This window comes from Cyphomyrmex costatus, unplaced genomic scaffold (assembly GCF_001594065.2).
Source record: "Cyphomyrmex costatus isolate MS0001 unplaced genomic scaffold, Ccosl1.0 scaffold214, whole genome shotgun sequence".
NCBI classification, from domain to species: Eukaryota; Metazoa; Arthropoda; class Insecta; order Hymenoptera; family Formicidae; genus Cyphomyrmex; species Cyphomyrmex costatus.
Window position 1 is genome coordinate 157,485 of NW_017276192.1, and position 27,957 is coordinate 185,441.

At 35.7% G+C, this 27,957-nt stretch overlaps 1 protein-coding gene across 1 annotated transcript in view; it reads right to left on the reverse strand.

Moving 5' to 3' along the window:
* Positions 1-282: 282 nt before the first annotated feature.
* LOC108773545 (uncharacterized) overlaps positions 283-27,957 on the reverse strand; it is a 178,723-nt gene continuing 151,048 nt past the window's right edge. Inside the window, exons 9-11 of the mRNA XM_018539383.1 lie at positions 3,808-4,767; positions 2,316-2,564; positions 283-385 (exon numbers count right to left, since the gene is read on the reverse strand). Coding sequence (XP_018394885.1) covers positions 294-385; positions 2,316-2,564; positions 3,808-4,767 — 1,301 coding nt within the window. The 3' untranslated portion in view covers positions 283-293. The remainder of the gene's footprint in view (positions 386-2,315; positions 2,565-3,807; positions 4,768-27,957) is intronic.

Here is a 27,957-nt window from a genome sequence, read left to right on the forward strand (position 1 = left end):
CCCTTTTGGTTTCGGAACGATCGCACGAACGCGAGTTTCTCCCAACAGTTTGAAGAACAGGAGCCATGAGCACGATTATCTAAATCGGTCGATAGGCTCCTCTTTTTTCGTATCTTTCTCATTCACGGTCTAAGATCGCACTCACTTGTTATTACGCCCGATCGATCGAGCCACGCACGGCCGACCACTGTATCGCGAATATTTCTGTATAACGATCTTCACTGAGTGTCCGACACCGCGTTTAAGTTCGATCCTTAATTGATTTCGAATAATTGTCGCGCTTTCGATTAGAATCACCTGAATATCGCGGCGACCGCCGTTAGCAGGACGATCGTCAGGTACGTCGATCGGCCGATCCATCCGCCGTTCGCTTCCATGCACTGGCCTGCAACGATAGAAGTCACCAATTTTTATACTTCCAGTATATTTTCATACATTTATAAGTTCATACGAGATAGAAGCGATGCATCTTTTGCTTCTTAGCTAAGCAATATTTATTTATGCGGAAAGGATAGTTTCGCCGAAGTATCTAAAAATTTAGCTATATAAACACTAATCTGAAAATAATTTTATTGTACCAAAATAATTATGTAGCACGCTCAAGCTAATTGTTAGAATGTCACAACTTTTTGTAGCATTGCTTATTACGTTTGAGATTCTCTTACGTAATTATTTAAATACTCTAACAAAATTATTTTCATATCTGTGTCCAGCTATTTTTATATACTTCGATGAAATCGTTCTTTCTGCGTATGATCAATTTTTTTTCTCATACATATGCGAAAAGTTTTTACAGTTAGTACGTACTAAATATTTTCTTCGAAAATATACGTAGTGAATATAAAATTCTACTCTATAACCATGCTCAAAATTATTAGATACCTTATTGAAAAAGAAACTGTTAGAAAATTTTACGTTCTAAAAAAATATAATAAAAAAATATAGTAAAATATTAAATATTAATAATTTATTAAGAAAGGTATATAAATTTTATTGTATTTGTGTGTGTGTGTGTGTGTGTGTGTGTGTGTTCATTTATATAAGAATTACGAAATTTATAACGATATTTAGTAATTTTAGACATAATAGCAGAGACAGAAAGAGAGAGAGAGAGAGAGAAAAAGATAGTTTTTAAAAATTATTATTTGAGTGTTTTTTTAAATAACATATATTGGTTTTTTTTTAAATTATGGTCAGTATAAATCTTGTGTTTATTATGTAGTTAACATCCTAAAAAAATAAAATATATTCCATACAACATAATAATATCTGATTGGATCAAAACTGAGGCTGCCAGTGAAAATGAATATCACAATTAATGCTGGTAATATATGTTCCATATTTAATGATTATTTCGCGCCTATGAGATAGCCTTAGGTCTGGTGACACATAATTCAGCGTTTATCAACGCGCTGTCGCAGTCTATTTGTCACAGAGAACTACGCAAATGTCGCGCTAGATTATGCGTGGCTGTCACGCACCCTTCGCGACGAGATTTCGAGTGGCGCAATGGATGACAATCGCTGACTCCGCGATTTCGATTGGATGGCGCAGCCTTCACGTCACAGAGAAGTTATTGGAGTATACTGAACGTTTTGCGAAAGGATAGAGAATTTCGTCGCGTTTTCCCGGTCGGGTATAGTTGCAATGAGTTTGCCAAATTCCCACGATGTCAAAATAACATATTCATATTTTGATTTAAAATTTATATTTACTGTTTAATATAGACACAAAAAAACTTGTTTTACAAATAATTTCTCTTTTTTAATAATCTACACGTTGAAATAAAGTTCTGTGGCGAACTGGACAATGGAAGAATGTTTATAGATTTATCTAAGTGAATACATACATATATATATATATATATATATATTTGAATACCAATATGGAAGATGGAATTCAGATGAGATCGTTATAAATAAATTCTATGTTATTTTTAAATAATAATAAAATTAATAGATATATATAATATATCTATAATATAGTATCTATAATATAGTAATTAAATTTTAATATTTTTAGTATATATTTTCACTAACATTATTTAATTAATTATTGACCAACAATATTTAATGAAGTATTTTCAAATAATAATTAAATTAAATATATAGTAGTAATAATTTTCAATTTTGACATTTTCGCTAATAATATTTGATGAAGTACAATATTAACGAATTTAAAAGGATTTTATGTATGTTTTTAACATAGTATATCAAACTACGTTGCGTGTACTAATGTTCTCGAATTAATGCTAATCCGAGGATGAAATAGTGCAGCGACGGAAAGTGAAAGGGTTGACGGAGGTTGCCACTTACCGGTGCTGGTAGCGTTGAAGGCCAACATCGGCGTGGGCGGTGGGATGCCCCTCTGACACGCTATGGTGCTGGCAGTCAAACTGACAACTCCGCCGCTCTCTTTGTACATGAAGCACAGTCTACGGCTGTTCCTGTAGGGCTGCGCCCTGTTGTTCTCGCTGTTCGACCACGCTGTTCTGCGCGCCAACGGGGTGGCGATCACGAACTGTGTGCCCTCGGCGTCGAACCATCTACCGTGGCACGAGTAGGCTGGAAGGTAAAGAGAAAGCACGGGACTGCCAGAGGTCTTAGCGAAACACTGGAGGGTTGGAGAAAGTTTCGGGATAATAACGGTCGGGTGAGGGGTGTTGGCGTCTCGACGGCCGTTACCCTTCGAGTACCATTATTCCCCCTGAAATAAACTTCGGTGTCGAGGGTTGAGAAAATATCCATGGGACTGAGAAATGCCAGTCTACACAGCGAAAAAGGAAGGAGGTGAGGAGCGGATGTGCCTCGCGGTTCTTTCAAACATTCAGACATTTCGATCTTGATGCGGAATCGCGGCAGGGGAGCGCGCTTGAATATCACTTCGACCGTCGTCGTAATGAAGTTACAACATTACCGAGATTGATAAACGGGGCGCAAGTTTCGGGCTCGATAAGAAATGCGCGTGTTAATATTGTCGCTTTAATACTAAAAGGTTCGAATAAGGTGTTATATTGTCTCTGGATAATACTTTTGTAAGCGCGATAAGCATTATGTTGTCGAGTTTTATTGTGTACTAACACTGATTTAATTAACAATAAAATTTTCGATGTTAAATTCCCTGATATTTTGTGACTATTTGATGAAATAGTGAATCTTATTTTTTTAATTTTTTAAAACACTTCCCAAAATCATCTTTGTTTCTTGAACTGATATTAATAAGATTATGAAGAAGTTTCATTATAAAGATAATTTTTTTTCTTTAAAAAATATTTGTTATATCTATTAAATAGATTACTTTAAAGAGGACCCTGCAATACGTGGAAACTTGGATCCTCGTGAAATGAGTTAGTTCACATATGCATATATTGCAGCTTATAATATAATAAATAAAAGATGTCATATATATATAAATAATATAGATACAAAATTCAATAATGAACAAAGATGCTCTGTGAGCACAAATTTTTACCTTGAGTAGTTGAAAAAAATATCCATTATTATATATACCTTGTGTCTACATCTTTTTCAAAAAATGTACAATTAATAAAAATTATAGGAGCTGTAGAGAGATAAAATCTTTTTCTTCACAAAGAGAATTTTTGTTAGAATAAACGTTTATCTATTTCTAGACTGTATTCATCATCCTTCTAGCACTAAGAAGACGTTTTCTGAGAATTCTACGTTCAAAATGCCTTGAAAAAATAATTCTCCTTCGTTATTCGCAGTACTGTGATCGTATTCAAGAGGTCAGCGTGACTAAGGTTCTCGGTATGACAGTAAAGAGGAAGAAAAGGTAAATAATTACCGGTGATAGCGTCGTCGTCGACGCAGTCACTTTGAAACTCCATCCTATCCGCCGTGGAGCAACCTACGGTTAAGGTCGTCACCTCAGAACTGCACCTCGAGTCATCCTCGTTTCTCTTTTCCCTTCTCTCGGGAATATCTTCATCCCTCTCGCGTTCCTCGAGCTCCCTCTTCATTCTCAGAAGATCCTTATAGGTCATACCTTTGTCGGCTGAATTCCCCGACGCGGATCTCTTTCGTGGCGGGCTATCGGCCTCCAAATAATCCCCGAAATAATCGCCTTGCACTTGCAATGTACTGGAGGTCCAGCTGTCGTCCGGATCGGCAGCCCAAAACCGTCTGATCGTATCAATGTCGTACAGATGAAAGTCTTCTATCTTCGGGTATCTTCTCGATCTGTTCATCTTATCTTTCGAATTCACCTCGTCTTCAATTTTTCCACCCTCATTTTTGCCATCTCTTCCGCGATCCATCGCGTATCTTGTGTCTTTCTCAAGGTGTTCGACATCGCGCGATCTCCTCGTTTTAGAATGCGAGCTCTCGGCGACGCGTTGCTCCAGATCACCCGATCGTCTGACCTTTGATCGCAAAGCGCGCTCTCGTAAATCCCGAAAAGTCTCCTCTAGCTCCGAAGTTCTCCTCGATGAAGACATTTCCTCCAGGCTGTAGTCCTTGCGATTCCGGTTGCCGCGATTCGAACGCGCTCGCCGACCCATCCTCTCATGGACCAGATACTCGTTGTTGGCCCGCCTCTTCTCGACCTCATAATCCAGCTTACGACCTCGCCGGTCCTCATTTCTCTCCTGGGCATGCCGTACCTTTTCACCGTCATGTCGGATGGGCAGAGACTCCTGCTGGTGCTGGCTTCTGCGGCTTTCGCGCGTGTTCCGTTGATTCCGATTCACATCCGTCACTGTGAACTTGCCCAAGTATGGACAGGTGCGTGGTTCTGGAGAGCTCGCTACGACAAAAAGCAAACAGAAATAAATTTCAATAATGAAACAAAAAATATATTCGTGATATACTTAACCTTATCGCAATCTGGCAGTATAAAAATAGAACAATATTAAAAGAAGATCAATAATTCTTTTCTCTATTTTTCTTCCTTAAAGTAAATAATATATGGAAACAATAAATTAATTATAAACAATTGAAACACAATAAATTAATTATAAACAAGAGGCATTGAGAGTCAAAGCGGAAAACAATGTGCATTATTATTGCAAACTTTTAATTACAATTAAATCATACATCATAATATTTACAAATTTACGTTTTTAAGGTATAGGTTGAAAACTTGTCATAATAATTTGCACGTTATTTTCCGCACTAGCTTCCAATATCTTTATGATTATTCCTATATATTATAATCCTACTTTACACATATGCTAGGAGAGTAATATACATTGGATCAGAAACTTTTTATGTATACGAAATGTCTGCAAGATGTAATAAAATATTACATTTCCACTCTAAAAACATTCTCAGCTAAAATATAGAATTCCAGAAAAAATATAACAACAATTTAGAATATTTAAAATGAGTAGATTCAAAGTACAATTGAAATTATTTTTTAATTGTTAATATTTTAATATTTTGATTGTGTATAGAGGATTATATGGTGAAGATAATTTATACATAACAAGCGTTCTTAAATTCAAACTTGATTTCCGGAATAAATAATAATTGTTTTAATAGCATAATATACGCGAGATGATATAATATTTATATTACGGATAGAGAGAATTTGTGATATGACAGAGTAAGAATACTGCGATAAATTTTGTAGTATTATTAATGGCATGAAATATTACGCTTGCTTCATTTATAACATTAATATAACGCTGTCGTATAATTCGCTATTTACGATTATGTTTTATATTTACGATAAAAGAGTTAATTTAATGCACGACATATGCAAGAAATGAAAAATGGCAGCACGATAAAATGTATAAAAACGCGTGAACATTTATCGTGTACCTCAAGCGATACTTTCTGTCGCAATGTTTGGTACACAAACCACTGGAATTTTATATGAACGTGATAAAATTACAAACGCATATTACAAAACAATATTATTATTGTTGTTGTTATTATTATTTATATAATTACGAGTTATATATATATATATATGTATATATGTACACAATATATATATGCGTAAACTAAAACATAAATAATAATAAACGCAAAAAGTATTGTAGATAAAAAGAGTTGCTGTAAATTAATGATCCTATCTACCGAAAGTAAAGTACCGATATGCTCGTAATTTCTACGGCCTAAGAAGAAACTTTGAAGTTGAGTCTTAAACGGAATTTTAAATGCCGTAACTTTAAAGTTGGGACAAGAAGCTCGACGAAGGTTATCGATCCCTGCTAATGATACTTTCTTGTTAGTGAGAAAGTACGGTATATTTTAAACCGGGGAGAGAAAAAAGTTCTGAAAAGAGCCACGGATGTCCGAGTCTCTATTCAGGGAGTTCACATAATCATATTATATCTCTTATGTACCCTAAGATGGTTGAAAATGTTATATAATGATTCCCCAAATTTATAAGACTTAGGTTAATCGTTTTCCAAAGTTGTAATTAATTTAAAGCAGTTTGCTACAAAAGTAATGCGAAAACGTAATGCTATTTCTTATAATATTTTTATTCAAGAAAAAAATCCTATAGTATATTTTTGAAATGTATTTTCATTAAACTACGTAAATTTTATCTTACATTGTAATCAATTACTAAAAGTTCTTACATACGTACATATATCATTGTTCAATTTTTTTTTTTCTCAAATAAATTTTTCTCTTTGTATGCGTATAATATATGAGCCTCAATAAATACCGCCAATCACACGCAAACAAGAATACGCATTGTGATCTTAATGGAAGCTCGTTAGGTCTTAAGAAAGAAAAAAAAGAAGGCTAGGAGTCTTTAGAAGGCTCAAGAAAGCAACGGAAGACGGCGAATGGTTATAACGAGAGAGCGTAAATCGACCATAGGCAGACACAATGCGAACTCTAACGAGACAAATCTGACGACGCGACGCACCCTCGAGTAAAGGATGCCATTCTCCCCTAGTCCGATAAGCTGCATTATCGTTTTATCTCGATACCAAGCCTTTAAAACTCGGTAAGCTAACGATCAAGTCTACTCTTTTATATTTTACATTACAATATGTGTCTCAGATTAATTGAAAGCATGTTAAATACGATGCTTGCAAAAAAAGAAAAAGAAGGTATACCGATTATCCTACAGGGAAAATACAACGAAGGGTTTAATTGCTATTTAACGTCGAAAGAGTTAGAAAAGTTCAGTTAAAGGAAGTCAGAAAAATTTACATTTACTTGCTCTTAATTAGAAAGCAAGATTCTGTTACAAAAGTAGCAGGATCTCACTTTCTAATTAAGTCTCAGAAAGATCCGCTTTAACAACGAGATACTGTTTTATTTCATTTAGTCGCAACTTAATTATAAAAATACAAAAATACTTAAAGACTAAAGCAAAGAAACGTACATATAAATGGCAAATCCGAATTAATCATTTTATACTAAGGAATCAACGTCAATCTTATTTCCGTTAGTACTTCAAAAATAGGATTCCGCTTTTGTTTTTACATTGCTGTTCCACTTTGTATTGCCGAATGTTATAAATCGGTGTTAATGGTAGTTTGTGACAATATCGCAAAAATCTCGTTATTTTTACGGTTAATTAGACACAATTTTACGACAACGTTAAAGCGATCGGTCTCGGTGAAGGCGACTTGATTTTTCCGACTCGTTAGGCGATTCCCGGCACGAAGGACTTGCCTAAAAGGACGGTACGCTAAGGGCGGGTTATCGAGGAAAGGTTGGGAGTCAGTCCCTTTGGTCTATTTCGATTCCTTTGTGTTCAATTGGAAGGGCGAGTCTGTACTGATCGTTATTTATGCTGCAAAGATTTATCGCTTGTCAGAATATCATAGATGTCTCAATAATAAAAATTGCCTCACACAAAAAAGATCTTATATTAACAGTTATAAAATATTAGAAAAAAATTTTTTTTGATAAAATATTAGTAAGAAAATAAATTATATTTTGGGTCAAATAAATCCGATATAGATGAGGCCATACAATTTGCAATATTAATTCTGGTAATTTATCTTAATAACAATAAAAAAATCGTTATTATTTCGGTATAATTCATAAAAGAAGATTATATTTCTTTATTGTATATTATTTTATATTTCATATTAACGAGATTATTCTGCTTTAACATTGCGATATATTATCACTGTAGTATGTAGCAAATCGCAATTAGAGATATTCATATACATATATGAGGAAACGTATCTTTCCTTATCTCAATGTACTAATCTACTCCGACAATCGCGTAACAATGAAGTTTCATAGTGTCTGATTGTCTCCAAGGATATAACTATGCGGACGACTGAGTGTATTTTATGCCTCGTAAATGTATTTGTAAACTTGAAAATATATTTTTGTCGAATTAAAACAAATACAGATTTACATACCAATACATATAATATAATAGAAAAAAGTAGAAAACATATTTTTACACTACGCGCACTAGATTAATATAATCTATTTCAACCTTTTCCAATTCAATATATTTAATAAAGAAAATTTATCAAAGTACATGATTAGGTGCATACACTTCAGCGTTCGATATATACAATATCTTTTAGATTCCGCAAACACAACGTTCAGGAATAAAAAATAAATAAACATTTTTATTTTCTATCGGTTTGAAAGTGATTTTATTACAATTGCGACATGGCTTGGATTAAAATGAAAGTATAACAATGTATATAATTTAAAAAATTGTCAATGAAATAAAAAGGCAATTAAGAGTCAATATTATATGTGTGATCTAATAAAACATTTAATATATTATAAATTAAAATAAAATAAAAATAAAATAAAATTCACACTATAAATGCGCACGCAAACAAAAGTCAAAACCATAACGTTTCGGCTGTAATATAATTTCGTATATAATTTAGATAAGTTTCACAATTTTTAAAATATTTTTTACTTCGCGCCGCATTCATTTCTTTACTCTTTTTCTCTCTCTCTCTCTCTCATTCCTAATTTTATTCATTTATTTTTACTTCCTCTAAAATATTTACAATACACAAAAAACTTCTTTGCAGCATCTTGATATAATTTATTATAAATGAAAAAAACCAGATCAATTTTTTAACACCTTCGTTTGTTAACGTTGATAAAACCGAGAGAAAAGATATTTTTCAACATCAGGCATTAAGCTAAATGTAATATCGCGATATCTAGCTGACCGATATTTTGCTGCGTCTCAAATCATAGCTTTTCGTTGCGAGCGATATATTTATGTCCCACAGCGCAAATACTTATTGGCAACGAGTCGCGCTTTCGATAATCGATACAACCGCAAGCACTAAATTACCCAGCGCAGCTTTCCAACTTCCGCTAACCTGACCTAAACTAGCTATCCAATCCGCTTTCGAAATAAAGAAAATTGTAGAATAATTAATCATCACAGTTACCTGCATAATGTCCCAACGATGAGCATCAGGTTCATGACATCATTTATCCTTAACAAGCATTGTTAAATCTATGCCATATCGCGATCTGCTATTTACATACCAGTTGAATCTTGCATATTAAATAAAACTATGTTTTTATGTAAAGATGTTAACGATTTTTTGTTGTCAAATTGCTTCCTAATTTAAAATAAATTTAAAAAAAGGTACATGTTGCTTTTTGCTTCTGTGCAACTATAATAACTAAAAAATCACTTTTTCGAAGCAATTTCCATTTATAGAAAAATTTGAAAAAATATTTCGTCAATTCGAATACAATATTACATATAATTCGTAAAAAAAATCTGTAAGCTAAAAATGAAAACCAAGAATTCGTTTAATGCCAGTAGAATGTTATGGAATCTGAACTACGTAAAAAATAAAAAAATTTAAATTGGAGTTCAATAATAAAAAATTCTTGGGTTTTGGTTTTTCTTGTTTCCTACCTGAAAAGACTGCAATACAATAAAGGATTAATCACGATCCATCGTGTCCATCTTGACATCAGCCCTCACCCTCTCTTCCTTTTGTGCCCTCTGCCTTATTACGACGCCAGTTTTGACCCAAAAAGCCCTACGGGCAAACCGGTACCGCTTAGTCACAGCGGCATTATCCTGTCACATCCGCATCGTTTGCTGGCGAAGCGTGCCTCTTGACGCGGCAGTACCAAGTTTTTAATTAATCGGTCGAGTGCTGCCTCCCTCGATTTTGCTTTCTGCCGCCCCAGTACCTCCTCTATACCCCGCGCAGACCCTTTTCAGAGAACGAAACGGCCGCCTCTAACGATCGATCTCGACGACGAGGGAAGCGGATCGGAAATTTCGCCCCGTTATCGCGTGCTTAGTTTACCTCGTTCGTGTTCCTGCGGCGTTCGTAGGAGTTTCATTCGTTTTGCATCATCATGCGGCAACGAGAATGACGTAATGGTATGGGGATGGCTCCGCGCGATCGTAGAAATAAATACTTTTTACATATCGCTCTCTTACAGACACAACTTAAGAATTATATCGTGTCTTATAAGTAAATCGACCGAAAAATGTTCAATACAATTAAATAAAGAAAGATTTACTTTAACCGAATATGGTATTGATAATATTTTTGCGTGAATTTTACAATTTCCAGTTCAAGCAAACTATGCGCCAATTGATATTGTGTCCCGAAATTTCAAATATAGTCTTAAACAGAAGCTAGAATAATATCACAAATTAGTACACATTCAGCACAGAAGTTTGCAATGTTTGCAACGTTTGCAATATTGTTGAAACATTGTTATATTGTTGCAATATTGCTGGAACAATCTAAGCTTATGGGTAAATTTACAACTAATTTAATAATATAGATACTAATAAGCATTAAGAAAAACAAGTTAAGTTTCTCAGAAAGAGAAAGAACTACTTTTCAATTTGATAGACAATTATTAATTATCCAATAATGTCGGCAACAAAAATATATTCTTAATATAATCAAATGTCATTTTTATTACTTCACACTCATTAAAAACCGCCTTTTTTAAATTGTAATAATTTTGACGATTTTTTTAAACCTCACTTTTTTAGAGTTGTGACTTTTTTTTTATGAAATTAAATTAATTTATTTTTTATGGTGATAGAGTCATATTTAATTTATTCATATAATAACTGGAAAATTACGTTTTTTGAGTTGTGTCACTCTTTTGAAGTAAGAAAACAATATTAACCCTTATTTAGCGACATCACTCTTTTTGTATTAGACGGCTACGAAAATTTTGAAGAAAAGTGAATTTGTATTTCCGTTACTTTGGCTTCTTCAAAGTAGAAATATTTCTTTTTAGTTGCGACTACAGTTTCGTTTCCAAGTTAGTAAAGCTTTGCTTCTTATCGAAGAACCACGTCTGCTAGAGATGAACGAAATCTCATATCTCATTATATGTATATGTACACTTCGGAAGAGTTAAAGCTGCACGTATTTCGCTTATCGTCGTCGAAAGTTAAATCGAATGTATCAACCAGGAGAAGGAAGTTTGTAAATAAGAGAATGGCCGCGCTTGTCTTCCGTTAGCGTGCGTTTTTCTTCACGACGCAAGATAGATACGCCGATACGTCACGTACTTTTAGCTGACGATTTACATTCGCGAGTTTCGCGATACTTTTATCTAAGCGGGAGGGATGCGAGGGGAGGGGGTTAAAGAGACAGGCGATAAAAGTGGGCGCCAATTATTCTTCGAACGGAGAAACGAGATCGGCCGAGTACGACGCTCTCTTTATTTCGTTCGCCCGGAAATGACGCCTCGATTCTCGCCAAAGCGATAAATTTCCAGCGGAAATAACTTTTGGCAGGGTAGATGGCGACGAGGGAATACACGGTAAAGGAGGACAGGGGACGGAAGGGTAAGCGAGACCCTCTACGAAACAACCGCGCGCGTTCGTCTTCGTTTGCGAAAAAAAAGAAGGTAAATCGGAAGATTCGAGGGATCCGTTTACGTCATTCGATAAATTACGGCTGTATTTGTAAAATAAATCATCTGCAAGAAGGATTCAAGAATACTTCTTTTCACAACCAAGTGTCGTCATACCGAAATACGTTAAGCGGATTATCTTTAATTCGCGCAGAAAAATAGCAACTGGTATTTACCATTTGACGTAGAAAAGAAAATATGTGAAATAAAGTTATGAAGATAACTGTCCAAACATTTACTTAATTGTTAATTAATTAATGGTAATAACTCGTAGATCGTCTTGATTGAGATCCTAAGTAATTTTAGTTCTCATCTACTCGGCAGTTAAATGTAACAACCCAAAAATATAAAATTTCTATCAGAGTTTATTTCATTTTCAATTCGTCATACAACCTGTCGCATTCCGACAGTGCTGTTTCGTATCTAAAAAAGGATGTCAATAAACTTCAATATTCATAGAGCTTATTTTCGCCTCATCCATTATTATATTAGGTATAATAATGAATATTCTATCAGTTCGCTGAGAGTTGATTCTGCCAACAACTGGAGCATTAAACGCGAAAATCGAAAATACAATAGCCGCACGTAGAAATGAACTTGATTAATTAATCAATCATATTCAACGCTCTCGATTTAACTGGTACACTTAAATTATCGTATACTGATTCATTATTCCGTTTATTATCGCTGGCACTTTTCGCAAATGAGTGTGTGTGAGGAAGGGAGAAGGGAGAAGGAGAAAGATTCCATCGAGGTTCTCGCAACATAGCGGAAATCTCGTGCAGCTATGCAGAAAAATGGTCCGTCAATTTTGCGCAGCGTACCGCATCGTGCGACGCTATTCTACAAATAAACGGGGCGCGTAGTAGTTTGGAAATATTCTCCGTCACCGTCAGTAGCGTTTTATCGAAGCGAAGCGCACGTATCTTCGTGAGTAAACACGGATGACAACTGGTGTAATTAAACCTGAGTGCGCGGCAGAAACGTCGATCGTTACCGGCTTGATTATTATTGGCCAGGCAACATTTCAACCTGATTCCATCGAATGTAGCCGCCGACATAATTTTGTGTTGCGAATATTAAACCGTTAGGTATAACTCGATGCGGTCGCCTCGCCCTCGTGAAATATCCCGCAAAATTCATCGAACTAATCGAAATACCTGCATCACCGCGTACCTCGTTAGAAACTGGAGTAAACAGGAGGCCGCGCCGAGCTGCCGAGCGAAAGGAGACAAAGCGTTATGAGTTAATAACCAAACTTGCTGATGACAATTAATATGCGGTAAACGTAGAGGAAAAGGGACTTTTTCTTTAATTTTAAAACAGAATTAAAAAAAAACGCGAATGTAACAGTACGTCGTTAAAACGAACAAGATAGAAAACATGCGACAATAATCTTGAATGTTCCAACGTTTCATCTTTTTATGACAATTTAAGAATTTAAATTTACTGTAAATATCATAGTAAAAGATAAAAATAGGAAAATTGACTAAAAGTCTCTCTCTAGAAATATATTCTACTTAAGATTTAACAATTTTCAGACTGAATTAGACATTAACATTATTGGATTTAAGAGGGAGTATTATAAATGCTAGAACGAGTTGATGAAAAGGAGCATACCGTTTTTCATTAATCTCGCTTTTATTAAATTTCCCCGAGTGTGCGGAAATGAACGCGCGAGAGCGCCCCTTTTGGAAGATAAAATTATTTCCATAATGCGTTGCGTATTTCTCGAACGCGGTGCAATAATAAGCCAACTTGGCCAATTCATGTTTTTCATGATGTGATTTTATTAATTGCGTCGAGTGAGTGTTCTTTCATTAATTAATACAGCCCAATTTAATATTATGATTTAAAATTTCCCATTCCATTGGATTCCGCCATACGCCGCAACGGTTGTCAATTCGTCATTTATTATTCCAGCTACATTGTATCGATTCGACTTAATTAATTTAGCTGCGAAACAATCACTCGTTGCATATAACATAAAGTAGATATCAATTAGTAAACTGGCATAGTGCAATCAGCAAAACACTCAAATAAAAATGATGTTTCCTTTTTGTTACATCGCTTAATTTTTTTCATTCTCTCTCTCTCTCTCTCTCTCTCTTCCAGAGGATAAACGCGCACAGCTTCTTTCGTTTAATCTGGACGTACTTGTACTACGATTTAAAATGATCAAAGTACCGCTGTAAGAAACAACGTTACCTCGTAATAAAAGTTTCATGAAGCCGAATGAACCGGAGAAAATCTGAAGTGCCGGCCGGAGGAAAAACAAGGAAGCGAAGGAAACAGAACGGACATAATAGAGAAATAAAGAGAACCGTCCGGTGAGAATCGGTGTTCTGTATTATAAAACATTAGGATAGTATACCGGCGATACGCGGCGGAATTACGAAACAGCCGCAAAGAATCGAAGAGATAAAAAATAAATAGGTCCATTTCGAGACTTGAACGACACGGAGTTATCATTGAGATTTTAGTAACCGACCGCCGTTTTACCCGTCTTTCCTTTCGAGTTAATTATCGCCATTCCAAAGCAGTTTCTGAATTAGCTTCCGATTATTCCGGCTGCTCTTCACTAATTGTAAGCGCAACTTCGCCAGCGAACCGAGAAGAATCGTTCTCGAGCGGAACAGTCGCGCTAGATCATGAACTTACCGAAACTTTCAGTGAAGAAGGAGTGTATCGGAGAACTCGGAGAGTGCGGCAAGTTGCGGTTATAGTTTCGAGCGGAACGAGGTTCATTAAAACTGGACAAAGAGATGGAGAGGAAAATAAACATAAGATTCGTGCAATCCATTAATCTGTGACAAGTTCAAGATTTGAGATGCGCTATCGTAAATTAACATTTTATTGACATACGAAGTTTATACCAATATTTTATTTATTATGCTATATAGCTCAATATTGTTTTTAATCACACAATTTTAATAAATTTTTCATTTATAAGTAGATATTCTATAAATAATGATTTTTTAGGAAATTTAAAAACTTCTCGAAATGTTATTATCGATAGAAATCCGTAAAGTAAAAATTTATTTTTTTTTTCGCTTTATTTTACTTTATTTCTTCCCCTCCCCCGTCTCTCTTCTTCTCATAGTATTATTTTTTTGGACGGGATGCGGGGTCTTCAGTCAAGATTTCTCTCTCTTTTTGCACTTCTTTATTATATATTTATATTGTATACCTATGTATAATATATTTATTTATCTTCACTTTTTTATATTTTTACATCTTTTCCTTTGTAAAATGCTTTTCTTTCTATTAATTATTTGTTTATTTTTGCAATTCTTGTTTGCTTTTGTAATTGTAAGTTTATTTTTACTGGGCTTGCTTTAGGACATTAATAAACGTACTATTCATCTATCTCTTTCTCTCTCACATTCTCTTACTTACTACATTAAAATTATCAATGAATACGATGCAACGAGGAAACTCTAAAAAGAGATCTATAGGAGAGGCTCGTGGAGGGGATATTTCACGACTTACACCGTTAACCCGCCGAGTGAAGTTCACCAGGGAGAGAAAGCAGAGGGAGAGCGAGGATGCTAGCGATGGAAGAGACTGGCGGGAGTCAGGTGACCCGTGTCAAGTTCAAAGACGCGAATACTAACCCCGCTATCAACGTTTACTTCGTGTTCGTGAAAGACCGCCAGAAAGAGAGGCTGCCGTGGAACTATCAAGGTCCCCCTGATCGAATCACCGTGAAAACGTCGGGATCCTCCGACGCAGAAATTATTTTCTTCGCGACTTTAATCCCGCTTTCCGGCTGTTAGACGCGACGACCTTAACGTGTTCGTTTTTACGCTTTTTGAAATTTCTTCGACAGCGTGTGCATATAAGAGAGCGAGAGAGAGAGAGAAGAGGAGGGGGAAGTAGAGAGATAAAAGCGTTTATCAATATCCTATGGGAGGAAGCCCTTTAAGAAAATAAAAATGATTGGTAAAATGAAAATAAAAAGAAAAGACGGTATCCAAAATAAAAATAGAAAAGCATAAAAGAGATATTAATAAAAATAAATAAATAAAAATTAGTAAAAAAAAAATAGAGATTTGCGAAACTAATCCGTTTCTTTTTCCTCCTCCTGCACGGGATGGTATCGACGAAGAGGACGAATCGATACGTCTCTTGGCCGCTCATACATATCCGTCCGCATTTTGACGGCCGTCGATGTCGGTGCGCGCGCGCTTTTCCATAATCGCGTTTCCCATTATCCACTCCGTGCCGGATACCTTTTTATAGCTGGCGCCTCGGAAACTCGCGCCAGCTCGAAATGCGCCGACTTCTGCATTAACGAATGCATTAAGGATTATCGGCACGACACAATAATCGCGTTAGCCCGTCCGTATTTATACGCGGCGGCGTGTTCGTTGCATCGCATCGCGGGCGTGCGTATATTTTCGCAGATTTGATTTTCTACTTCTATAACGGGCAATACCCCGCGGGAGCGGCGGTGGAACGGTGGAGTTTAATGAGATTAAGCGTGAAAAACGAGCGTCCATTGTATAATGCATATCGCGGTGGTATTCGCCGACGTAGTCTCCCTCTCTCCCTCTCTCTCTCTCTCTTCGTTTCCTCAATTCGCAATTTAATATCTCACGAAAGTGAGAGACGACTGTCACCCTTCTCCTCCTCTTTCTCTCTCCGCCGTCTTTTTCGCTGTTCTTTCCTTTTTTCTGCACGAAAAGCAAACCGAAGCTCTCAGGAGACGTCTACTGGCGCACGAGCTCCTTTTCTCACGACTGCCTCTCAATGTCGACAATGTCACACTGAGAACTTTTCTGATGAACTCACGTGTCGTCATTTCGCTCGGAATGCGATGAATGAATAACTTCATTGTACATAACTTCTTTTAACTTTTTTTAAAATTATCGTTAATGACATATCATCCTACCATTAGCTATATCATTAGATATACCAAAACTAATTTGTGAATTTGAATTTTATAAAATACTAAAATATTAACGATTGAAAGTTTAATCATTATATTGCTGTTCCAATTTTTTATTTAAACAAGTAAAATATAAACTGATTAAAGAACATGCTTGAAAGATGGCCTATTTCAAAATTATCATTAAATTAATTTTAACGTCTCTTCGCAATTTAATAATAGAATTTTTGTTAAAAAAAAATAGTTTAGCATATACGTGTGAATTTGAATGATAAAGTAATAAAAGATTTTTTTAATAGGTATAGAGAGAAGTAAAAAATAATAAAAGATTATAAATATAGAGAAGTAAATAATTCTGGAACGAGCCCACTGTTAGCAGAAATTTGTTTTAAAACGAAAGCCGTGTTCTTTGCAGGATAACAAATCTGTTCGTTTCGCATAACTTTACCGTGGTTACGCCGTTAGCGGGTCGCTCAAACTTCGTACAGAGAAACAATGGGCTCTGAAACAACTGCGATACGAGCTTGCCTGCTTCCGAAAAAAAAAAAATATATATATATATATGAAAAAAAGACAAAACAAAAAAAAGGAAAACGGATGTCGCCGTGTCGACGAAAGTCAGAACGACAAATAATTCGTCGGAACGATCAAGCGCGGCGCCCGATAGAAATTCAATTCCCCAAGGGCGGCAACGCGTAAAAATGGCGCGTCCAACGAGATGGAATTTTTGGCACGCGTTTTTTTTCATACTTCATTGTGCCCCAGTGTTCTTTCTCTCTTTTTCCGGGCTCCTCTTTGTCCAACTTTGCGGCGCGTTTTCTCTCAGGCCCGGTTAGATCGGTTCGTTATGCGGCTACAGAGTTTTCCGTCCCCATTGAGTTTTCCAGCCTAGGGACCGGTGTCCTTCCTACACCAGCGTGGAAAAAAAAAGCGTCGCAGGCAAATTAATTCGCGTGTTTGCGTCCTCGAGGATCGACTCTAAAGGCCCACAGCCTTTGTTTCAATAATTCTATCAATTTTTCTCTTTTCGACAATCTCCCGTCGCTCCGTCCATCTGGCATTTTCATATTTGACTCGATTATTTTATGTCGCCCGACGCACACTGCAGTCCGCTATTAAATTTCGATTGGGATTTGCTTAATAGTTTTATCGTTCTCCTCCTCATATTTCCAATTTTGTCTCTCTCATTTACCTTTTACTACGTCTGCTATGAATACGACAAAAATTACGAATTTTTGCTCCACAGTTTCGCGATTGAGAACGAAGATGGATGTTTGCTGATAAATTTACCTCTGACCGATATTTTTCTGAAAAATGTTACTGAAGCGTAACAAAGAAGGATGACTTTTTTACGAAACAATGGATAACTTTATAAAGAGCTCATTTATAAAAATTTTCATGAATTTTTTCTACGACAAGATAATAAACTTACTTAGCGGCGCAAGAAATTAATGTGCTTTCTTCAACAGATAAAATCGTTTATTCTTGCGTTCTTCATAATTATCTTGCAAGAAATTTTCTTTTCTAATTATCGATAATGTTATGCCACCACATAACAATCGACGTAAAAAACATTCCTTTCCTAAATAACATCTTAATTTTGATGCACACACGTAGCTTTTTTACAGTTAATAATATATTCTTTTCAATAAATATAAAATAACGTCGTGATCAAAGTTGTAGGTTTTTTTAATGATTACGCAGCTAAAATGTTATAAGCGTGCAAGGATCGTAACTAGACAGGCTTCAAAAGCGAAACGTGGTCTATTCACCGCGAACGGGGATGCGATCCTCCCTCTGAAAAGTTTTAATGGACGCTTTACTGTTCGCCGAAAGTACTTTAATTTTATCGGCAATACCAATTATGCATTCCGAGCATATGAATTACGCGTACTCGGAACATGGGCGTGTAATATATATTACTTGAACTTTCTACCGCAATAACGATGCTTTATGCACCGCTTTTCGTATCATGTTCGTTATACAAAGTGTTCTATGAAAGGATTATATAATACTATATAAAGTAAAGTTTTCTACAATACAATTTATGATTGTTACTTTACTGATAATTTTGAAAATAACTTTTTGCATTGGAAATCAAATAAAAGTATTTGTTGCACTGAAAAAAGTCTGCAAGTGATAGCTACCAAATGTTCAATGAAATAATTTCAATGTTCGGTTAATAAAACCCAAAAATAATTTACTATTCTAAATATTTAGTAAATATTATTAAACATAATCGACCGTTCAGTAATAATTATTAAATATTTAGAGAAAAGTAAGACTATTTTTGTGAGATTGTATTATATACATATACATGTAACTAAACATTTTTAATTAAAATTATTTCATTCAATGTTTGGTAGCTATCACTAAATTCTTTTTTCGATGTACCTTGTTCTCCGTAATTATATTTTTTAATTTTTGTTATCAAACGATAGAAAGAATTAATTTAAAATTGAAGCTAAAAGAAGCTAGAAGTAAATTAATCGTAATCTAAATAAACTTACAAATTGAATTATGTTTTAGATATTAAATTAAACAGCTTTCATTAATCTTTACAATAATTTAATTGGATAATAAATTAATTTTCGTATAAATAAATCTCTCCTTAAAAGAAAATTTAACGTATATGTACGTTAATTGAAAAATAAAATGTGGTTAATTCTAAAATTTGTTTGTTAACGGCTTTACTGACGTTTTTATCCCCAACTATATTAAAAAGAAGATAGAATATTTTTTCAAATTTATTTTAATTTCAGACATATATTGTCAATCACCATGATAACCTCATATTTTACCAATTTCTGTCCTGTGGCTATTTTTAAAGAAAAATTTCCGTCGTTTTTTCCTTCGTGAAAGTTCTTCGGAGATTCTCCACAATTTCTAGGATCTAGGTACCAACATAGTTTGATAAGAGAACCCGGGTTCGTAGGGTTTTCCGGTCAACATTATGTATGCATCTTATGCGGAGGTACGTGCGGCAAGTACGTGTAATCGATGACCACCTTTATCGCGCTGCAGGATGTGATTGCGATAGTCTGCTTCGTCGATCGTGCTGAGGATTCGTAAAATCGTCGTTAATGCACTGCAATCTTTCCCTCCCCCGCAGTCGTTTGACTATGACGATGCAGCCAGGGGATGGTCGCGGCATAAACGACATTTCGGTGGGCGGATGGGATGTGAAGGAAGGAGAGACGCATGGATAGAAGACGTTTTTAGCTGAGTTAGTATATTCGGTCGCTTATGTAATCAATATACGAGGGTGAGAACGAAGGTGCAGAAGAGGAATAAGAAGAGAGATTGGGAGAGGGAGAGCACGTCGGTGGAAGCGCGAGTATGACGATAGGAGGGTGCGAAAGAAATAGAGGGAAGTTTATTCCGGCAGAAATATGCGAGGGAATGAGGAAAGGCCAAGATGGAAAAGATGGAAGGATCGTGTGCTTTGTGCAGTTTAAGGGGATGAAAAGTATTGAGTATTTTAGAGGCTAACCGATATCGCTCGTCGAAGGGGAATTGCACGTTATAAAAGCGGACGAGATAGTCATTAATTGACGAGTAGTTATTGGAAATAGATTTCTAATGCGATAACGCGGCGATCGATGTCGTTATTGTCGCTCTAAAATATTAATTAATTCTAATAGACTCGCGCTCCGTTTCAATCAGCAGCGTGATGCAAGATGGTTCCGTGAAAGAAAAACGTGCTTTCAGAAAATAACCTCCAAACTATTATTATTATACAATGATAAATTATGTTATTTGTTTTTTCTATAATTTTCTTTATTTTTATAGTAATTATTCGTCGCTTTTTAGCGAGTGAAAAACTTTCGTATATTTTTTCGTATATTAATATTTCGTATATTAATCTTCCGTATAAGTAGAGTATCTAAATTTTTTACGTCTCACTAGACCGCGTTCGTTGGATGTCGTATAATTTCAAGTTTCATTATGTAGTATATAGTGCGCTCGAACCTACATCCTACATCCTCGCGCAAACTTTCGAAAGCCATAAACATCGTCGCCGCTGCTAAAGGCGGCTGCTAAAAATTATACGCTTTCTTGGACACGCGGCCATGCCGTTCAGTTTTCCTGAATTATCGGTTCCCTGAAATCGCGCCGCAGTTCGAGCACAGTTCAAATGATTCGATTGGTACGAAAATCTCGCTATCAAGACGCCGCCGGAGTTCTGGGACATCCACCCCTCAATGCCTCTCATCCGGATTCCCACTTTCAAAAGAACGCTCGGCGGGCGAGGACGAGGACTGGTCTCTCCTAAGCTCCCTTTCGAGCTTGAGTTGGACGAGATCCACGGGAGAAAAAAGGGTAGGAGCCTTGGCCGGCTCTGGAATGGACCTTCCGCTGACGTCGCCGGCAATCCCTGCGTTCGTCCACCCAAGGAAAGCTCGGCAGTTGCACATCTTGCAGTTTCGGTTTTTGCAGTCGGTTCCGCTCACACACTGAGACGCAGCATTCGGTTTCGTTGCCTCTCACACCCCTCGTCGCTCTCCTTTCCACCTCTTCCTCCCTCTTGGACTTTTCTTTTTCTTTCCGCTCTTTCTTCCTCGTCGCTTTTTTTCCTCTCCTCTTCTTCCCTCTCGTACTTCGTCCCTTTCTCCTTGGCTTTCCGCCTCCGGTGCTTTTTCGCCCATCAGACCATGGATACTCCGCCCGTTCGAGCTCGTGTCTCTGGTCTACGTCTGTTTCTTGTGTATCGCTTCCCGTTCTTCGTTAAGGTTTCCGACACTTTAATACGTTGCGTCGTTTTGTTTCCCTTCTTGCATCGCGACTGCTGTTTTGTCCGTTCGCAATGTAACTATTGTATTTGTATTTGTCGTCCCGTGACAATGTGTTGTAATGCGACTTCTTAGTTATTATTCTTAATAGAATTACTTAATTATTTTTAGACAGATACAGGCGTATATGCATGTATTATTATTAAATTATATCGATAATATGTTTTACTGCATACAGTTTTATGAAAAAAAGTTAATTTTCAAATTAAAAAAAATTTTTTGTGCTTTTAAATTATTTGTGCTTTATGTAAATTTATCAGATAAATACTATAAAAATATTATATGAAAAAAGAATGTTTTTTTTAGTAAAGACACAATGTAACATATAGTAAATCATTACATCCTCGTTATTTGTCAACGTTAACGAAAAATGAAATGATTTAATGTGTTACACTGTCCTTGCTGGGAAACGCCTAAAATGTGCATCTTTTAGGAGGTTCTTTTAGAGGATGAAGCCTCAAGAGCTGTATGATTTCTTTCATTCCCTCTTTTAATACTCCAAAAGGCCTCGTGACATTCAGGTTTTCCCAATCTTAAAACACTTAAGACCGTTTTAAAGAGAGGCATATTATGAAAGAGACTCTTACTCCGAGTTAATGAAGAATCTTTCGACATGTACAAAGACAGTATACTAATGTGCGCGCGCGACGACGGTCTTTAGAAAGTACTTAAGTATTTGCTAATTGAAAGGAGCTTTTGTCGTACTTTTCCAGTGCAATACTTGCTCAGCGATTCAGATAATCAAAAGTCGATGATAATCCTTAACTTAGAAGTCTGCATGTGTATATATCTTCTGCCATTCAAAAAATTGATGTACATCTTATGTAGAATGAGTCTTTTGCAATATGCATTTTGTAAACTAAAGATTAAAAATTGTTTTCCACATAAAATGCATTTTTACGTTTACATATAAATTTCATATTCTAAATAGTACAAGTTATATATTTTGAACTAAAAATATTTACACGGTTGTTTTAAACAAACTTATGTTCAGAGAAAAAACATAACGATATAAACAACTATAAAAGTTACAATTATACAACTGTGCTATTTTATTTTATTTTTTCAAAGGATTTTTAAACTGATGAAGACTCTATGTTAGTCGAAACATCATTTCATTCTCGTACTAATAAAAAGTTAATGTATTATTCCAACACCTAACTCTCTTGCTCGTTTTTTGGTCGTTTCTATTTATAGTATTTTTACTGTGCAAATTCGAGCTTACTCTCTATTTTTACAACTATACAAGTTTTATATGTGAAATTAACCTACATAGTTATATAAATTATTTTATAACTGTATATAATAACTATAAAATAATTTATTTAACTCTGTACATTAATTCTACTTACATAGTTATAATTTTTATATTTGCTACCACTATGTCTCTTTTTTCCTGATTGTGAGTGACATTGATTATGGTATTATAGTGCAGATTTGCTGTGCTTTGAATTCGTACATTTTCTATTTTCAATTCTTCAAATATCAACTCTACACATAAAAACAAATCAGATTAAAAAAAATTTATACTTATTAGCGGAGCTTATCGCGCATTAAAGCTCTTTCGTTGTAATTAATACTAAACAGACGGCATTAATGACTCTGGAAATGTAATCTGTGCTAAATTCGCGACAAGCGGCAACTCGATTTCGTCGGATCGTGTAGAACCCAGATTGTTACTCGGGTTCCGGAAAATCAAGAAGCCGATTAAATCCTTGTCAGTGCTCCTCGAGTGTATCAGATCTTGTTGTGTTCGGACGCGCGTTAGATTTTCAGGTCGCGTACATCCACGAGATGTGCTTCTGGCTCCTGGTAGACAGGTCGCAGGTGGCTTGCCCAGTGCGTTCTATCGACGCGCGCACGCGGCCCGACCGTGTCCATGGGCCATCTGAGAATTGGCAATTTGCTTGCAAATTTCGTGCGATGTACCGTCCATCGTCGCCCGCGGGTTCCGTTTCTCTACCGCATCCACGAAATTCTTCGAATTTCACGGAGTGTAGGCGAAGTAGCCTTTGGACGATACCATTACGGCAACGCAAGTCAATCTTCCTTATGCAAAAGTGTTGGCAATGCATTTCTTTGCAATTCATATTTTCTCATGTTTGTGATATTGGAAATGTTGACGTAATTAGAAACACATAAGGAATATTCCATGATACAATATGTATTTTATTCTCGTAAAGTTAATTAATAGAAATGGTTTTATTTTTGATCGAAACAGATCTCTAGTGAGTTTAGCTTTTATTAGTTATATTAAGATTCTAGAAATGGGACGTGAACTTCATAAAATAAACGATATATTTACAAAAATATAACGATATAACGATTTCACATATTTTTGTTGAAAAATAGATAACAGTTTTTTTTACATTTCAATTCGATTTTTGAGTCGTAATATTTTTGATTGCGATATTTTTCAACTCTTGAAGCGATTTTTAAAACTCGCAAAAAAATGCAAGATTTTCGAAAATGAACTGTATGTACACAGCTGTGTGCATAGTTATACCATATCCATGCTCGCGACCACATTCAAAACATTACTATGATTACTTGCTAATTCATATTATGCTCGAGAAGAAACAAACAAGCTGAGAAAATGCGTTTCTGCTTTTTTTCGAACCAACACAACTCATTTGCGTATTCCTTCGGCAAACGTAACAAACTTATGTTTTTCATTCTCACTCGGCGTATGCCATTGGAATCTGCCTTGCAAATTATGCGACGTTGTTAGCCGCTCGCGGACATATCCTTATTTTCCTTGAGAAAACCCTTGTTACGACCGGGCGCTTACCGAGGATCCTTCGCAACAAAATTATGTTTCTCATTTCTACTTCCTGCATTTGATTCGAGTTTCACTTGCAAATATCGCGATGCCGTTCTCCCTTAGCGACGTTATTTTTCTCCCTAACTCCGAGAACTTTCCATCGCGTTGTGCCAGGTAACAAGGATTTTCCGCGTCGAAATTACATCTCGCTCGCCGCTGTATCTCGAATGCTGCAAGCTATTCCGCAACAGTCATTTAAACGTCTCGTACAATATCGCAAAATATTCTTCTTCCTTCGACGCACGTAACGCATTATGATCTCCCTAACAAAGAAACCGTCGAGACTGTCCCCTCACTGATTTTGATGGACTTTCGATATGCTGTAAAGCATAAAAAAATCTTAGATCCATGTATCTCTTTTTATCTACTTTTAGGAGCCAAAATATTTGCTTCGATCTAAGATGCTTTTAGTTTTTTTTTTAAAAATCGATTTTTTAAATGGCAAGAACAATTTAAACAGATTCTTTTCTTCGTGAAAAATCAATTTTGCTAAGCAAAAGGGGCTATTTTAAATGAATCTTTTTGTAAAAAAAAAAAAACATTTTGTTTTTAAAACGGCAATTTAAAAAATCGGTTTTTTTGAAAAAAGAATTAAATTTTAGAGACTCCTTTCGGGAATCGAATTTCAATTACTAAATCTTGTCATAAGTAGATAAAAATAACATAGGCTCGATATCTTTTAATGTTTTACAACAGTGGTACGTAAGCAGCGGCTCACCTATAAATTTTTATGTCATATACATTATATGTCAAATAAATCTGGAGACACGGTAGTATATGTTTACATTAGTAAAAATCTGTTAGTACTATTGAAACAAATATTCATTAAAATTTAGTTGTGTTTTTTTTTTCAGTATACAACATATTCAAAATTCATTCAAGATAAAGGACAGTTTCTTAAAACAGTTTTTAATACTTTATACATTTTTTAAAACAGTATTATGAAAAAATATATTTAAAATATGTTAAAAACATCGACTGAGCTTGTTTTAAACAGTTTAAAGCACGTTTAAAACACGATTTTTACCCAATTTTTTATTACCTGCGCTAGACTGCACTAGAACTGATCTTCTTCGCTTTCGCCAAATATCAAACATATACGAGTATGTATCTCATTTTAAATTCTAAAAGTGTATACTAATTTAGCCACAGAAACAGACTTATATACGTCCCAGATTTAAAATTCGTGATGAAAGTTTCGGCTCGGAACCAGGCGCACGGTAAATCCTTATCGTGCCTTACCTCTACTAGACGGTAAAAAAATCGATTAGCTGAAATTTTCAAGCAACTCCGGTGCCTCGTATAGCGAAACAGCGTATATAGGACTTAAGTAAACGGTAACGGACGCCGGTAACGGGATTACCCGCCTACGTTTCTCGACCGCGCGAGTGTATATGGTTTCGATTATCTCCCTACGTGCTCTTATCACGAGGCAATTTGCCGGAATTTCCTAAAGACACGAGACACGCGCCGAGAGAACTGAAATACACGTCAGTCGTCGGCTGTGTCTCGTTATTCCATCGCGTGCGCGAGCCACAGAGCGATGAGGAAAACGTTTTTCCAGTCAGGAATGACTGTTTTCCTTTGTATCGCGAGTCGCGTTCGCATGGAAATGCATAAGCGTCTTTCTTCATCCCTTTCATGAAATTGACCGAAACGCGAAATACTCTGCTGTAACTCTAGCTGGCGGTCAGAGCGACACAATTGTTTTCCTTTAATTTAACCGGAGTTCGCCGTCATGAACGGAATCGGTCAGCTATGTCGGTCACGTTTCTCGCACCCAACCGAGAAGTCAGACATGAGGAAGCGCACGGTCCTCCTCATCCGCTCCAGACGCCGACCTTCCTTCACAGTCTACAGACTGTGCTTCGTCCAGTTTCCTCGAATTAACTCGTCTCTCACCTTCGTCGCGTTTGAGAAATCGGTAGAGAGAGTCGAGGGTCGTAATCATCTCCGAGGAGACGATTATCAATCGAGAGACATGACCAAGAGCGAGGGAGTTTATCTTCTTCTATCACGTGATCGTCGCAATTGATTGGAAATCCGTGATAACATCCCCCTGTTGTGACAAACGCTGCTATTTGGCAAGACAGATTTCAGTTTTTATATATTTTCAATGTAGAGGAGAATGAAGAACTAACGAACACCTTACTATTACTGTTAAATCAATAATATCAAATTATATCCAATTTGAGTTATTTTTAATCATATTTGTAGATATTATATTTTTTGTTAAAAAAATTATAGTTTATATTTATAATACATAAATGTTAATTATAATATTGTAATTTAAAGCCAATATTCATTGAATTAAGATTTCTATAATTGATAAATAATAATCGGCTTTATTTAATTTTTCCTTTAGATACTCACAGTTCTTCTACTCTCACTTCCCCCTACATCGATAGAAGACGAATTAACTGAAATCTATCTCGTCAGATAGGAGCATTTATCGTATCACAGCAGGGGAGGATTTATCACAGATTTCCAATCAATTTTCCTATTCTCTCCTGTATCAAAATCATTGAAAACATGTAATGGTATTTACGTTAACCCCTTCAGATCCTGTATATATTACAATGTATATCAAATTTGTAGATATCCGTTGAAATTATTTAGTTGTATCGACATTATCTGAAATCAAATGTACATGTTAAAAAAATAGTCAAAATTAAAAAAAAAATTAATATCTTAGTATGAATTAATCATTATGATGCTCTTGAATTAAATTAGAAAACGAATTTTTAAGCATGATTCCATTAACATCAGGTCTGAAAGGGTTAAACAGCGTGTGCGTTTTATAATGTGACATTTCTAGAAAAATATCAGATTATAGCCGAATGCAAAAAATGAGAGATTATCTCTCTCTCTCTCTCTCTCACTTCTTGAATATGCCTACTGCAATAATATCATTCGCGTTTATACGTACCTTGTGTTAGTAATTCTCTTACTCACCCCAATTTCTTGCTCGTTTTCCGTGACGATAATATAAAATAGCGTCTTTCGCGCGCGCGTTTTTCTACAACTTCTTATTTTAGCTATGAAATTCTACGTATTTTTAATATCTCCACTCTTCTTATTTCTAACACAGCAGTACATTCTGTTAAGATATTCTGGAACGATATTTTTAGTATAGATGCAACGTCGGTATTTCAAATTATATCTTATATATGCAGACCAAAAGATTCGATTTTTTTACCATTTTACGATTTTTAAACGTTTAACTCATATCACAGATGTATATACGTTCTATTCTACGAACGTTATATATGTATATATGTATATGCATATATATATATATATATCCATGAAATAACTAAACCTGAACGTCAGTGCTCCCATTCGTCTTGGTACATCGCGTCATTTCCAGTTACAGATCGCCAAAGGCATCTCTCTCTGACACTGCCGTCCGTTTCTACTTGAATACGCATCTCGGCAGTAGTCGCAGTACGATTAAATCAGACCAGTCCGTTTCCACAATGGTATCGGGATTACGACACGATGAAAAGGAAACGCGATCCTATTTCAGAAATTTAAGGCATATGAATTGAACACAGACGTATAATGACATAAAACGTCAAAATTAACATGTAAATCAGTATTGTAGTTACATTGCAGAAATTGGATTCCGATTACACAAAAAATGCA